General features: G+C 46.6%; 1 protein-coding gene across 1 annotated transcript in view; it reads right to left on the bottom strand.

Moving 5' to 3' along the window:
* Positions 1–15489, bottom strand: part of LOC147114025 (uncharacterized) — a 473948-nt gene that overhangs the window by 55991 nt on the left and 402468 nt on the right. The window contains exon 10 of the mRNA XM_085996182.1: positions 2822–2911. Within this exon, the coding sequence (XP_085852308.1) occupies positions 2822–2911 (90 nt within the window). The remainder of the gene's footprint in view (positions 1–2821; positions 2912–15489) is intronic.

Genomic DNA, 15489 nt, shown 5'->3' with positions numbered 1-15489 from the left:
GCTCAGGTAAAACAGGATGCTGAATTTGCACAAAATAATGCAAATAAATTCCCATTAACCTGGTAGCAGCCTTTATTTTATACCACACTATCAATATTTGAAGGAGGAAGAAGATTGGATGGATGGTTTCTTGAGGACTGAGTTAAAATTGAGCATTTTTGTCTATTAGATTATTTATTTGAGTTCTTTCTTACTGGGCATGGCATGAGGGTTAAAAAATCCTGCTTCATATACAAAGTCCAGTTCTTTCGATACACATACAGCTTGAAATTCAAAGATTGTCTGAATGGGTATTGATGTGACATGAATTTGTATGTAATAATTCTATAGCTGGTTTCTGTTAGATAATAGAGTTTAATATGTTAATTATTTAAATGACCAAAGCTATTTGTTTTAAATCTATTGACCCGCAGGAACTGCAGACTTGTTCCACAAGTGCTATGTGTTTGAATATTGTGAATGGTAGCCAATCAATATAATGAAAGGAGCTAAAATTAATCAGGGAAAAAGTGGGTCGTGCCCCGAAAAGGTTAGTGCCCCCACGCCTGAAATTAGTGCCTCAAGCAGGAGGCGGGGTGCTACTGGAAGGGCTCCCCCTCCCTCTTGGGACGCTCCAGTTCAATATCACAGCGCTATGTGCAGCAGCGCCACACGCCTGGCAAGTAGCGCCGCGGTACTGCAGGCCTCCCTCCTCTCATTAAAGGGGAGGGGACTTGCGCAGCGTGAACCGGGGCCCTGTTGGACCACCAGGGAGCGGGGTGCCGGCAAAAGAACCCGTCACTCAAGAGGAGTGCCGGGCTGATGGATCGCGGCCGGCACCCTGCAGGACGAGGGCAGAGGGGGCAGGAGGAGGGCAGAGGGGGCAGGTGCTCGGAAGGCGGGCCACAAAATAAATAGCCGCCCGGCACCTGCCCTTTAATTATCACTGCCCTGGCTGCAAATATGCCCCCCTGCCCCTGTTGGACATAGCATCCAGCGGTACGACGGGGGCGTGACCCAAGTTTGCGGCTGAGGCACGAGTGGGGCGCTGCGCACAGCAATGAGGCCATTGCTGAAGGCGCAGTGCCGCGGGGCGCTACCGGCTACCGCCACCGCTAACCTCCCACTGAATTTCACGGGAGGCGTTAGCGGCGCTGCGCCCGGGCGCCAGGTGCTTTGCGCCCCGTTAGTGCCCCCTTGGGCGAATCTGTAAGTTAGGGGGTGATTTTGCCAGCCCTGGGGAGGCGGGAGTGCCGGGAAAATGGCAGAATTTGGGGGTGGGTGCCCAACCCGCCCACATCCCGCCTCCTTGCCATCTTCCCAGGAGGCGGGTAGCCTCTCCTTGGAGGCGGGAAGGGATTAAAGCCTAATAACTGCCTGTTAACAGGTAGTTAACAGGCAGAAAATAGGATTATCCCCTTTTTGCCCTCACAGGTGCGGGCTTCCCGAAGGCTCCAAAACCCGCCAGTTCAGCGAGGCGAGTACTGGGTCTGCAGGGGTCGGGGGGTGCAAAAGTGTGGTGTGAAGGTAAGTGATGGATGCAAGAGTGTAGAGGTGAGTATCTGAGGTAAGTGCAAAGTGTTTTTAAAAGTGTACTTACCTTTGTTTCTTCCTGCAGGTTTCAGTCGGTTTGTATGCGGAGAGTCTCGGACCTGCGCGTTGGGATTGACATGTGGCCATTGCATTCACAGATGCAACAAACATCTCATTTCTGTTAAGGAAAGAAGTTTGATGGGGTCTTGTATTCAAGACCTCATCAAACTGCAGAGAATGTCACTGTTTGACAGCTTCACAGAGCTGTCAAACGATGACAATTCATCTGTCAAAAATTTTTGACAGATGAAACGTCATATATTGACGTGCTCTGCAACCGGCTTTCCCTTAATTGGCCTGCTAAGCCCGCTGGTGGGCTTAACAAGGTCAATCAAGGGAAAAAAGCATGGGTTGGCCACAAATCGATGGAGGCGGGACATCGATCCGACAAGCAGCAGTCCCGCTTCCAATGCGCCCCCAGTCACAAAATCGCCTCCGTCATCTCTGAATTTTGCCCCCAATGTATTTTGTTCTGAACAGTATCTTGAGCAGGTAGTTCAAGTTTTCCTGGGGTAGTGGATGCAATTGACAGATGTGTCTAAGGTGGAGGCCTGGGTCAGACCTGAAGAAATGAAAGAACGTGCATTTATATAGCACCTTTAATAGCCTCAGGACTTCCCAGAGTGCTTTGCAGCCAATGTACTTTTGAAGTACAATCACTGTTGTAATGTAGGAAACGCAGCAGCCAATTTGCACACAGCAAGGTTCCACAAAAAGCAACGAGATCGTAACCAGAGAATCTGTTTTTTAGTGATGATAGAAATGATAGGCAGCAGTCAGTTTATTTAGGATAGGAGAGGTAAAGGCAGACATTCAGAGAGGACAAAAAAATAGAGCAGGAACTATAAGCAGCTAGTGTGCTTCACAGTATGTCCCTGGCCCAAGACCGCACAAAGTGGAGGAGAAGCATCCGGGAAGCTGCCGAACACCTCGAGTCTCTTCGCCGGGAGCAAGCGGAAGTCAAGCACAAGGAGCGCACGTCAACCCAAGCACTCCACCCACCCGCCCCTTCAACCACCGTCTGCCCCACCTGTGACAGAGACTGTCGGTCCCGCATTGGACTCATCAGTCACCTGAGAACTAATTTTTAATGTGGAAGCAAGTCATCCTCGGTTCCGAGGGACTGCCTAAGAGAAGAGAGATTTGTTTTTTTTTTGTTTTATTGATGTTTCACACACTGGATTATTTACTTATACTGAGGTTATACTGGCATTCTTAAGAAATGCAAGACATTGAGATAGATACTTACAGGTGGACCAGAGAAACCCATTTCTCCTTTTTCACCTTTTTGTCCTGGTATTCCTGGGATTCCGGAGTCTCCTTTACGACCCGTTATACCCTGAAAAATTATAAACACCAATACTCAGAAAACACAATCACTGAATTGGAGGCTCATATTTTAACACCATCGTTATTACAGCATGTGAACATTAAGAACATTAGGTGGGAATTTTCGGATTGGGCCCAAAACAGGTGCAATATAGGCAGCAAGCTAGTCCAAGGCCGCAACTTGACCCAAGGCCGCAATTTGACCCAAGGCCGCAATTTGACCCAAGGCCGTAATTAGACCCAAGGCCGCAATTAGACCCAAGGCCGCAATTCGAACCAGTTTCAGGTTTGGCCCTCATTTAAATTTTGCTGGTCAGCTGCAGGCACCAAGTGGCCCTGAATAATTGCCCAGCTTCTGCACGGAGGTGGCTGGCAGACAGAGCCTGATTTGGGGGGGGAGGCGGGGGGTGGGGGTAGTGGTGAGAACAGGCTGTCAGCTGGCCGGAAGTTTTTTGTGGGGCTAGGAGCAGCATTCAAAAGGCCCCAAAATACAGGAGGAAGCAGGTAATTGATCCTGGAGGGAATTGATTATCGTCCTGAGATGACCTTATAGCTCCTTTAGGAGTCAGGCAGCTGGGTGTCTGGGGAGGATCTGGCACTGCTTCAACTTTCTGGACCTCTGTCAGGACAGGCTCTGCTAATGCATCCTTACTGGTGCTAGTGAGTATGCCAATGACCCTGCCCCCACAATTTGGAATGCTCTGCTGCATTTCCATCCATGGAGCAGGCCACCTGGAAATTCAAACCACGTGAGTGTAATTTAAAAAAAAATATTTTCAAATTTTCCTGGTGGTGTAGGGAGAAAGTGCAGTCATCTCATTCCTGGTGATAGATTTTGCATCTGTGCATATCTACATTGACCAACTAATTGTGTTGCCAGCTCAGGTTGGACATTTTCCTGGAGGTGTCATCACATGACCTCCTGCCTCCAACTGCCCCACCCCCACACTCCTGCCATTGGTCACCCAACATGTCCATACTCGCAGTGCCCCACCTTCCCAAGCCGATTGGAAAACGAACAGACTCATTACCCGATTGGATGACTTTTGACATCAGCGAAACAGCGTTTTTCCCCCATGTCCAATATTTTTCTAACTAGTAAACAAGAGTGTTCAAAGAAAATGTAAAAAAAAACAATTTTTTAATGCCCCGACGATTATTCTCTGGGGTTGCTTGCAGTAGTGTCCTGGAGATTAGTCTTTAATTCCTGGAATCTCCAGGGCAACCCTACTATGCACGTGTGTGTTGGGGGAGCTGAAGTAAGGGAACAGTTCACTCATTTCCTGTTTGTATAATGGTGAATACATATCAAAACTCTGGAGGTTTTTGCAAGTGTCTACGGGCTCTATTAATATCAATATTTGGATTTGTGAATGCTAACTATCAGAAACAAGGCTAAATCCTGAAAATGGAAATGAATATAACATTCAAGAGTGTTAGAGTGTTAGAAAAGACAGAGCAGACAAGAAAAAGAGTTGATTTAGCCCTACATGTCAGAGATGCACTGCAGTGACTCACCAAGGCTCCTTCGACAGCACCTCCCAAACCCTCTACAACCTAGAAGGACAAGGGCAGCAGGTGCATGGGAACACCATCACCTGCAAGTTCTCCTCCAAGTTACACACCATCCTGACTTGGAAGTATATCGCCGTTCCTTCATCGTCGCTGGGTCGAAATCCTGGAACTCCCTCCCTAACAGCACTGTGGGAGTACCTTCACCACACGGACTGCAGCGGTTCAAGGCGGCGGCTCACCACCACCTTCTCAAGGGCAAACAGGGATGGACAATAAATGCTGGCCTTGCCAGCGACGCCCACATCGCGACGCCCACATCCCAGGAACGAATAAAAAAAGACACCCGAGAGGTAAAAGCGGTTGTCCTGTGGGAGGTAGAAAGCTACAAAATGAACTACTCTGGTTAGACATCACATGCTAAAAATCAGGCTCCTTAGAGGCCCCCAGAAGCCTGATCTTGTAGTGTATGTAACCGTTCCACCTTTAAGAGAACTATTTTGTAACCGTTCCACCTTTAAGAGAACTATTTTAAGGGTTGCACTACTTTATCTTGGCTGCTGTATACTGTAATACCGGCGGTGACCACACCAGTATATAAGTGCTGTGTAATGATTTATTGGGCAGTTCCGCCCTGACCTTCAACCAGTAAAGACCTGTTAAAGTTTACTCTTGTGGTCTGTGTAGTAATTCTCAATATAACACACAGACTTAACAGTGGCGACGAGTACGATCTTACCCTGCGGCAGAGATACATCCAAGGCAGTTTAACGGGCGTCGAGAAGAGGCATCCGCCCTCATCATTCTGCTGAGAGAAGACTCGGGTCTGCAGAGCGAAGGAAGGATTCTGACACGAAGCCTTCCATCAGCAACAGGCAGTGATCATCCCTTCTATCACGGTGGTGGGTAAGCCGATCAGCGACGAGCAGCAAGTCGGCCATGTTGACTGTGAGTAGGGGAGAAAATAACAAAAAAAAAGAACGGAGGATATAAGGGCGGAGAACTCGACCACGGCCGGGGAGAAGAGCCGGACAGAAGTCGGGGCCAGAGGCGCTGAGACTGGGGCAGCGTAGGGCACGGAAGCCGCGGTGAATGCAAACGCAGCCGGTGTGAGAGACCGGGCTACAAGCGGGAACGCAGCCGGTGTGAGAGACCGGGCTACAAGCGGGAACGCAGCCGGTGAGAGAGACCGGGCTACCAGCGGGCTGGGAGACGCAACAGCGTCGAGAGAGAGCTCGACCGCGACCGGTGAAAAAGGCCGGGCAGCTACCGAGGCCACGAGGCGCAGCGACCGGGACGATCGTAAGGCGCGGGAGAAAATTAAAAAAAATTAAAAACCGCGGAGAACTCAGCCGCAGCCGGGGGGGAAAGGACCGGACTACAAGAGGGGCTGGGAGGCACGATCGTAAGGCGCGGGAGAAAATAAAAGAGAAAAACCGCGGAGAACTCAGCCGCAGCCGGGGGGGAAAGGACCGGACTGCAAGAGGGGCTGGGAGGCACGATTTGAAAACCACTGGGGGAGGGCGAACGCAGCAATACGGCAATCACCATTACAGCCAGCGAGGGAGAAAGGCAAACGCGGGAAGCCGCCATTTTCGGAGGCGGGGGAAGAAGACAAGCGCGGGAAACCGCCATTTTGTAAAAGAAAAAAAAATAATTCTTTTGTTTCTCAAGAAGATCGCGAGGATGCCTAAGCGTGGTAACATCAACGATTTCGATCCCGATGTTGAAGATTGGGCCATGTATGTAGAACGCATAGAGATATATTGTAAGGCAAATAAAATATCAAATGAAGATAAAGCATTAACCTTACTAAACTCAATGGGTGCGAGGACATACGGGCTATTGAAGCATCTTCTATCACCAGCTAAACCGGCGGATCAGACTTTCGCTAATATTGTAGCTGTCCTGAAGGATCATTTGAACCCCACACCGCTGATGTTAGCGGAACGATTTAAATTTTATGCGAGAACGCAACTGAAAGAGGAAAGCAACGCGGAGTACTTAATTGAACTGCGTAAGCTAGCGAAATACTGTCAGTTTGGGGAAGGACTGACAGAGGCACTGAGAGACAAATTCGTGTGCGGATTGTCGAAAGAAGGAACACAAAAGCGGCTACTTGAAGAGAATGATCTTACACTTGATAAGGCTGTCTCTATTGCAGCATCGCACGAAGCCGCAGCGAGAGGCACTGCGGAAATGCAGCTGAAGGCAGCGGTACTCAGCGTAGATCAAATGGCTTTGGGTACAACGAAATGTTATCGTTGTGGGAAGACAACACACGATCAGAACCAATGCTGGTTTAAAAACCAGGAATGTAGAAAATGTGGCAAGCTTGGTCACATAGCTAAAGTATGCCGGTCAGGAAAGAAGACCAGCAACAAAAAGTCACCGCAGGAAAAGTGCAGCAAGGTACACAAGGTGGCTGAGAAGAGTTCGGATGAACAGAATTCGGATTCAGACTCCAACAGCAAGGAACTGGGTAGTCTGAGAATTCACAATGTGAGTAAGGAAGCTGACCGACAAACTATCTGGGTCACACTTCAGATAGCAAGGGTCCAGGTGAAGATGGAAGTGGACACCGGATCGGCGTTGATGGTCATGAATAAGCAAGATTACAAAAGGTTATTCACACATATTCCCCTACGGAATACGAAGATAGTATTAAAGACATACACGGGGCAAAGAGTATACCCCATCGGAAGGATAAAAGTCAAGGTGAGACACAAGGGCAAAGAGCACCAAGGAATGGACTTATATGAACTACCTGAGGGAGGTCCACCACTTCTGGGACGGGAGTGGATCAGGAAAATAAATATGGACTGGCACCCCCTAAAAGCAATGATGGAAAGTCCAGAAAATGAGCGGGAAGTCCTGAGGTGTCCAACGTGCAACAAAGTCTACAAACAAAGGGTGAAAAACCTATTTCAGAAGCACGTGCTGCAGTGCGGAAACAAGACTTCACAGGAGGATGGTGACGGGAACAAAGCCCAGGATAATGATTCAAACAAAAGGAGGTACCCCCGACGCAGTGCCCGGGCCCACTCAACTACATTTTTCGGGTTGACTCCCTTTTATGGTGGCAAGTCATATGGTGAAGAGGATTTTCCATTCTACCGAGATCTTTCGGGGAAGAAAAGAGGAGAGCAGTCAACTCAAGGGCAGGTAGACGGAGCCGATGATCCAAGCACGTCTTCTGACGAGGATATGGAATACTACTACAACTTCACCAGAACTGTCATCACGTCCGATCGCGAGGGAAGACTCGAGCCGTGCAGTTTCTTTGACGGCGAGGAAGATTGCCGCCTACCCAGGATCAGCTCAGACTCTGGAGCTGATGATGGTAAGATCAGCCCAGGTGCAAAAGACAAGTCTAAAATGGACTTGCAGTCTAATGATGGAAAAACGAAGGAGAGCATAAATGCTTCAGGAGAGAACAAAGTATCAGAACAGAATTCCACTGAACAACAACAACATAGTTTGACAGAGAATTCTGAGTCTGTCCAGTCTACAGACATGCACATTTCTGAGGAACACCGGGCTCGAACTCAACTCAATTTCAAATTACAACAGCAATTAGAACAAATGATTCGCCGTTTTGAGCAAGAGATGAATGCAAAGAAAAAGTTCTTTGACACAGAGTGGGAGAATCTGGAAAGACAACAGAAGCAGCTGATTGAGAAAAAGGAACAGGAACAGACAAACCGTCTGCGCGATGAGGCCAAACGAATCAAAGCTGAGCAAGAAAGGGAATATGTCAAATTCATCGATCAGTTGAAAGCTAAGAAGAGCACCCTTTTGTGAGCAGTGTCAGCAGTAATAAGCCACTCAAGGAAGTGGTGGCAGAGGCAAAAACTGAAGATGCTGCAGAGATCAAGTTTGTTGCTGAAAGCGCTACTTCCAGAGCTTTGCTTCGAATTAAAGAAGTGCCAGTTAAAATTGTGAAACCCTTAAGAGAGAAGATTGGCATGGAGAAACATCGTGTCATTTTCGAATGCAAGGTTTCCAGGCCAAATGCTGCTGTCAAGTGGTATTACAAAGATAAAGAGATTCATCCCAGTAATAAATATGAGATTGTGAGTGAAGATGTGTACAGGAAGCTCGTTATTAATAATGTCGCTTTTGAAGATGAAGGCAACTACATGTGCGATGCCATAGATGACCAAAGCACAGCAAAGTTATATGTAGAAGAGCAATCAATTGCCATCATTAAACCCATATGTGATGTGGAAGTGACCGAGCCAAGTGACGCCATTCTTGAGTGTGAGCTTTCAGTTGCGGACGTGAAGCCTCCAAAATGGATACTAAATGGTGAAATTCTTCATGCTTCTGAAGATGTGGACATTGAGCATCGTGGCACTATTCATCGTCTCACTCTGAAACAAACAACTTGTAAGATGACCGGCTTGCTGCAGTTTATCGCAGGGAAATCAAAATCTGAGGCGAGGCTGACTATTAAAGAGCCTCCGTCAAAGGTAGTCAAAGAACTACAGAACATTACAGTGGACGAGAAGCAGTCTGCTACTTTGAGCTGTCACGCACGTGGTCCCTCCGAACTGAGCCAAATCAGGCTGGAAGTAGAAAAACTTCCCAAGGTACTCGAGCCTTTAGAAGTCAGCAATGCTGGTTCTGCAGTTACGAAAGTTCAAGCTGTTAAGTCCAGTGAAGGACTATTAGTTGAGTCACCCCAGCAACAAGAAACTACTACACCACCGAGGCGTTATCCGGACCGAGTCAGGAGGCGCAGGAGGCGCCGCCTCAGAGACTGAATCTGTGAACTGTTTTTACATGAAGTCGTGTATATATGTTATGATATTATGTTTAATGGGGAATATATACGTTTAAGCTAAAAAGGGAGGATTGTAGTGTATGTAACCGTTCCACCTTTAAGAGAACTATTTTGTAACCGTTCCACCTTTAAGAGAACTATTTTAAGGGTTGCACTACTTTATCTTGGCTGCTGTATACTGTAATACCGGCGGTGACCACACCGGTATATAAGTGCTGTGTAATGATTTATTGGGCAGTTCCGCCCTGACCTTCAACCAGTAAAGACCTGTTAAAGTTTACTCTTGTGGTCTGTGTAGTAATTCTCAATATAACACACAGACTTAACAGATCTGCCTCATATAAAGGGGATTAAGGGAGCGCAGCAATCCCCTGCAATCTATTTTCCACAATTTCTATCTCAAGACAGCCGTAAATAATTACCATCACTATATAAGTAGTAGTAGGAGCTGCAGGAAGGTATCCCTGAAACAGATACTGTGTTGAGGAGGCCATTTTGTGTGCTGTTACTCAAGGTTCATTCTACTTTGCCTACATATCAATCTCTCATCGTTCTTTGGAGGTTCAATCAAGATTTAGCTGCTGTTTTACTCAGCTCTGCTCAAAGTATTGCTTTGCACTGGGGATATGAATTCCCCAAAGGGAATCCCTCTATTCTCGTGTTATGAAGAGGAGGAGCATTAGGACATGTAAGAGGAATGCATATGGCACTCAAAGCGTCATATGAAAACCCCATCAATTTAATGAGTAGGAAAGGCTTTCATTCTATTAATGTCCAGCCAGACACTCAAGAAGCTGCCATGATGCTTTCAACATGCAATAATTCATCATCCCAGCCCTCATAACCTGAAGCCATGTATCTGGATGGTTGATTGCTAATTGTTTTCGCAGTAAAGTAGTGAAAGGATTTTCAGGTTTATTAACAGTCTGACAGGCCATAAGGTGAATGTTCCTTCCATGGCTGTAACTAGCTTTATACCAGTCGATAGGGAGGTTAGTCCCATACGATGAGGGGGGCTACTTACGCCCACCGGATGAGAGTATCCCGTTGGATGTCAAACTAGAATTTAGTGCTGGAGCTCCAGTTTCTATTCGCTGGGTCTGTCTGGAGCAGTGTCCAAACCCTGAACCTTTGACTTGGAGGTCTAGCACTAAACTAAAGGCTCGCTTCCCTGGTTGATTGGTGATCAGGGCTACCACCTGCAGTCATGGTTGATGACTCCAGTAAGGCTTTAATAGATAGAGGGGACAATAGATACATTGAGGCTATGCCACTACAAGTGTCACAAAGCCAACTAAAGGAATTCTCAAGTCCATTTTGGTGCCTGGGTAAATTTGCTAAAACCCTGCAATACAGACCAGCAAGGGTCTCAAGAATCATTGTAGCTTCCTACATTCTGTATGATATTGCAATGAAGACAGGCTTGCTGCTTCTGGCCACTGAAGGTGATGAGGAGGATGAAGAGAGGGTGGAAGTTTGTTCGTAAGACAGAAGCCTATATTTCCCCTGCCATCATCCTATATGCCAGAAGCTTAAAGTATGCACAGAAATTAACTTACAATTCTGGACACAAGCCATGTTTACTTCACACAACATATTTTCCAAATCTCCTCAAAGTTCCAAAAATTTCATTCACCCCATCTATAACTACTATTTAACACCATGTCTGCCCTTTATGCCTACTTCTTCACACTCCAAAATGTACTACTACTATGGGGTATTCCCTTAGTGAGATCGGATTGGGTGGTGGGAGGCTGAGTTGGCACCCTAAAGCCTTTAAGGCTCGAGTTGACTCATCAAAACGGATTCTGGCAATGGCAAGGGGTTCTGGGCCCATGTTTGAAGCTCCATCATGTGTAGGCACTGGAGTGGGCCTAAAGGAAGCAGGCTTAGTGCCACTCTCTAAAGATACGGAAACATTGGTGCCCAATCCTTGCAACTCACTGGTATTCAGCACAGGCTCAGGATGTACCAGGAAGCCCTGTGCAAGTGTGGTGTTCAGGTTGACCCACAAGCATCTATTGAAACAGTGGTAGCTGCCACTCTAGAAGTTCTTCCTGGTATCTTGATTCTGCAGAAATCTCTGGGTTGTTACAACATCCCGGCTATCGTGCTGAAGACTTGTGCTCCAGAACTAGCCACACCTCTAGCCAAGCTGTTCCAGTACAGCTACAGCACTGGCATCTATCCGACAATGTGGAAAACTGCCCAAGTATGTCCTGTTCACAAAAAGTAGGACAAATTCAATCCGGCCAATTACCGCCCCATCAGTCTACTCTCAATCATCAGCAAAGTGATGGAAGGTGTCATCAACAGTGCTATCAAGCGGCATTTACTCACCAATAACCTGCTCACTGATGCCCAGTTTTGGTTCTGCCAGGATCACTCGGCTCCCGACCTCATTACAGCCTTGGTCCAAACATGGACAAAGGAGCTGAATTCCAGAGGTGAGGTGAGAGAGATTGCCCTTGACATCAAGGCAGCATTTGACAGAGTGTGGCATCAAGGAGCCCTAGTAAAACTGAAGTCAATGGGAATCGGGGGGAAAACGCTCCACTGGCTGGAGTCATACCTAGCACAAAGGAAGATGGCTGTGATGGTTGAAGGTCAATCATCACAACCCCAGGACATCGCTGCAGGAGTTCCTCAGGGCAGTGTCTGAGGCCCAACCATCTTCAGCTGCTTCATCAATGACCTTCCCTCCAACATAAGGTCAGAAATGGGGATGTTCGCTGATGACTGCACAGTGTTCAGCACCATTCACAACTCCTCAGATAATGAAGCAGTCCATGCCCGCATGCAACAAGACCTGGATGGTGTTCAGGCTTGGGCTGATAAGTGGCAGGTAACATTCACACCACAGAAGTGCCAGGCAATGACTATCTCCAACAAGCGAGGGTCTAACCACCTCCCCTTGACATTCAAAGGCACTACCATCGCCAAATCTCCCACCATCAACATCCTGGAGGTCACCATTGACCAGAAACTTAACTGGACCAGCCACATAAATACTGCGGCAAGAGCAGGTCAGAGGCTAGGTATTCTGCGGCGAGTGTCTCACCTCCTGACTCCCCAAAGCCTTTCCACCATCTACAAGGCACAAGTAAGGAGTGTGATGGAATACTCTCCACTTGCCTGGATGAGTGCAGCTCCAACAACACTCAAGAAGCTCGACACCATCCAGGACAAAGCAGCCTGCTTGATTGGCACCCCATCAACCACCTTAAGCATTCACTCCCTCCACCACCGGCGTACCGTGGCTGCAGTGTGTACCATCTACAAGATGCACTGCAGCAACTCGCCAAGGTCTCTTTGGCAGCACCTCCTTGCACCTAGAAGGACAAGGGCAGCAGGTGCACGGGAACACCACCACCTCCAAGTTCCCCTCCAAGTCACGCACCATCCTGGCTTAGAAGTATATTGCCGATCCTTCATCGTCGCTGGGTCAAAATGCTGGAACTCCCTACCTAACAGCACTGTGGGAGTACCTTCACCACACGGACTGCAGCGGTTCAAGGCGGCGGCTCACCACCACCTTCTCAAGGGCAACTAGGGATGGGCAATAAATGTTGGCCTTGCCAGCGACGCCCACATCCCATAAAAACAAATTAAAAAAATATCTCCAGAGTGTTCTGCAGGCCGTGGGGAAACTACCTCAATGTTTTGCAGTTGCGGGTAGTGGACTCCTCTCAACCATCACATTTAATACTTCGTTGTCCTTTTTTAAAATTAATACTAGTTTAGGAAGGCAAGAAGGAGGCTTTTTTGATGAGAAGCAATCCAGGCCAAGGAAGGGGCTGGGCTTCCAGGATTGTACATTTTAAACTGAGAATATCTGGTTTTAGCAGTCTTTTCATTAAGAGCCTGTGGAATGGCACACCCCTAATCCCAGTATCTCGTAACCATCTGTTTAAACATCAAGAGGGTAAATTTCTGCAGGGGTTCTCCTGTTCGTCTGCTGTAACTTTGCTGGAAGAGCTGCAGAAACTCTGGAGAAATGGTGCTGCTGGATAAGTGGGTGAACCCCCCGCAGAAATTCACCCCCTGAGCATACACCACAGGGTCACACGCATGTGCTTCCATGAGCTCACAGGTTTCAAATTGTGAAAGTGCAAAGTTAGTGAGCACTAATGTGGTCCACCATGCTGTGTGCTCTGGCCACCCAGCACACACAGACCATCTTAAAGCTCAGTTTGTAAAATTCTGTTCCCTTCTTTGGAGTTGCTATTGATAATTTTGAAATTGAGACTTGTCAATATGAGTTACCTTAAATAGAATACAAAATTAGACTTTGATACAGTTTCAAATCCACAAACAGACTTGAATACCATTTCAACTGTAGGCCAGTAAAATGGCTGATTTGCTGATTTTTGGAAATGAACAATTACTCTGCCTTGATGTTATTTTTAGGTATTTGTTATTTCAAGTATTTTAATTCAGCATATTTGATGTTGCAGGTAAACTGCATGTTCCAGAAAACACACATACAGCAATTGGGAAGATCGCTCACACTTCAGTGCAGGACTGAGGGAGTGCTGCTTTGTCAAAAGTGCCATCTGTCAGATGAGAAATGAAACTGAGATCCTGTTTGCCTGTCCAGCTGAATGTAAAAGATCATGCAGCACTATTTGAGGAAGACACTGGGAGTTCTCCCAGTGCCCAACATGACCCAACATAGATTAAACGGTCATTTATCTCATTGCTGTTTTTGGGACCTTTCTGTGCGCAAATGCTACATTTACCTTATAAAACAACGGCGGCTGTATTTAATGTTATGGGAATGGGACTGAATATTATGAGGATAGAACCAATAATTATGAAGGGTCAGGGGTGGTACCCTTTCTTATCTAATGCCACTGAGGTTTCTTCAAATTTAGCAATGCAGCACTGAGCAATACTCCGGTAATCCTGCTAAAGGCAGAAGGATAGACTGTGGGAAATAGAAATGTCACATTGATACAGTAGGGTGTACACTTCGGAGACTTGGGGCAAGTCACATAATCAAGGTGACGTAGACATTACATCGTATCCATACCCACACCACAAGCCGTGGAAGCACTTGATCCTGATACAAAACAGGAAAAGTAGTCCAGTCCTTAAAATGGTTAATCTTCAGAGGCACTGTAAAAATAGACTCTAACCTTTGGTCCTTGAAATCCTGGGATACCTGGGGGACCTGGCGGACCCTGTAGACATCAGTATTTTCTATTGTAAATGTTACAAATATTCAAAAAAACATACTTAAAAATATTAATTCTATGAGAATTTAAAGTTAAATCAAATTGAAAAGAGCCTATCCTGCTAACATAATAGAAGGTCAGAGTATACAAACCTCTAAAATAACTTTTGTCACAAACACATGCACAAAATACGTAAATAGCATTAAGTACCTTGAATTTCACAAAAATAATGACTGACAGATACACATTATTCTGGATTAGTCTTCAGTACACTTATTCGAATTTGGTCACTAATTTTTCCCATTAATTGCCAGTTTTTTTATTGATTTAGAAACACAAAATGTATTAGCAAGGCCACCGATTTATGGCTACTGAAAAGTTAGAATTCCATTTCTATTACATAATATTAGGCAATGTTTACAATTGTTTAGGAGACAGAATTCCATGAATCTGTTTATATCCCGGCAAAAACTGGAAATGAGTAGTCTTGATGCTACCGCAGGGATCGGTGCTAGGACCCCAGCTATTCACAATATATATTAATGATCTAGACGAGGGAACTAGATGTAATATATTCAAGTTTGCAGGCGACACAAAGCTGGGTGGGCGTGGGTGCTGTGAGGAGGATGCAGAGAAACTCCAGTATGATTTGACAGGTTGGGTGATTGGGCAGATGCATGGAAGATGCAGTATAATGTGGATAAATGCGAGGTTATCCACTTTGGTGGCAAAAACAGGAAGGCAGATTATTATCTGAACGGCAATAGATCGGGAAAAGGGGAAGTGCAACGAGACCTGGGTGTCCTTGTGCACCAGTTGCTGAAGGTAAGCATGCAGGTGCAGCAGGTGGTTAATAAGGCAAATGGTATGTTGGCCTTCATAGCGAGAGGATTCGAGTATAGGAGCAAGGATGTCTTGCTGCAGTTGTACAGGGCCTTGGTGAGACCACACCTTGAGTATTGTGTGCAGTTTTGGTCACCTTATCTGAGGAAGGATGTTCTTGCCATGGAGGGAGTGCAGCGAAGATTCACCAGACTGATACCTGGGATGGCAGGAATGACGAATGAAGAGAGATTGGGTCGATTAGGCTTATATTCGCTAGAGTTT

This window comes from Somniosus microcephalus, chromosome 8, assembly GCF_052327205.1.
Source record: "Somniosus microcephalus isolate GS21.2 chromosome 8, FLI_Smic_1.0, whole genome shotgun sequence".
NCBI lineage: Eukaryota > Metazoa > Chordata > Chondrichthyes > Squaliformes > Somniosidae > Somniosus > Somniosus microcephalus.
This window is presented reverse-complemented; position numbering and strand designations above follow the sequence as displayed.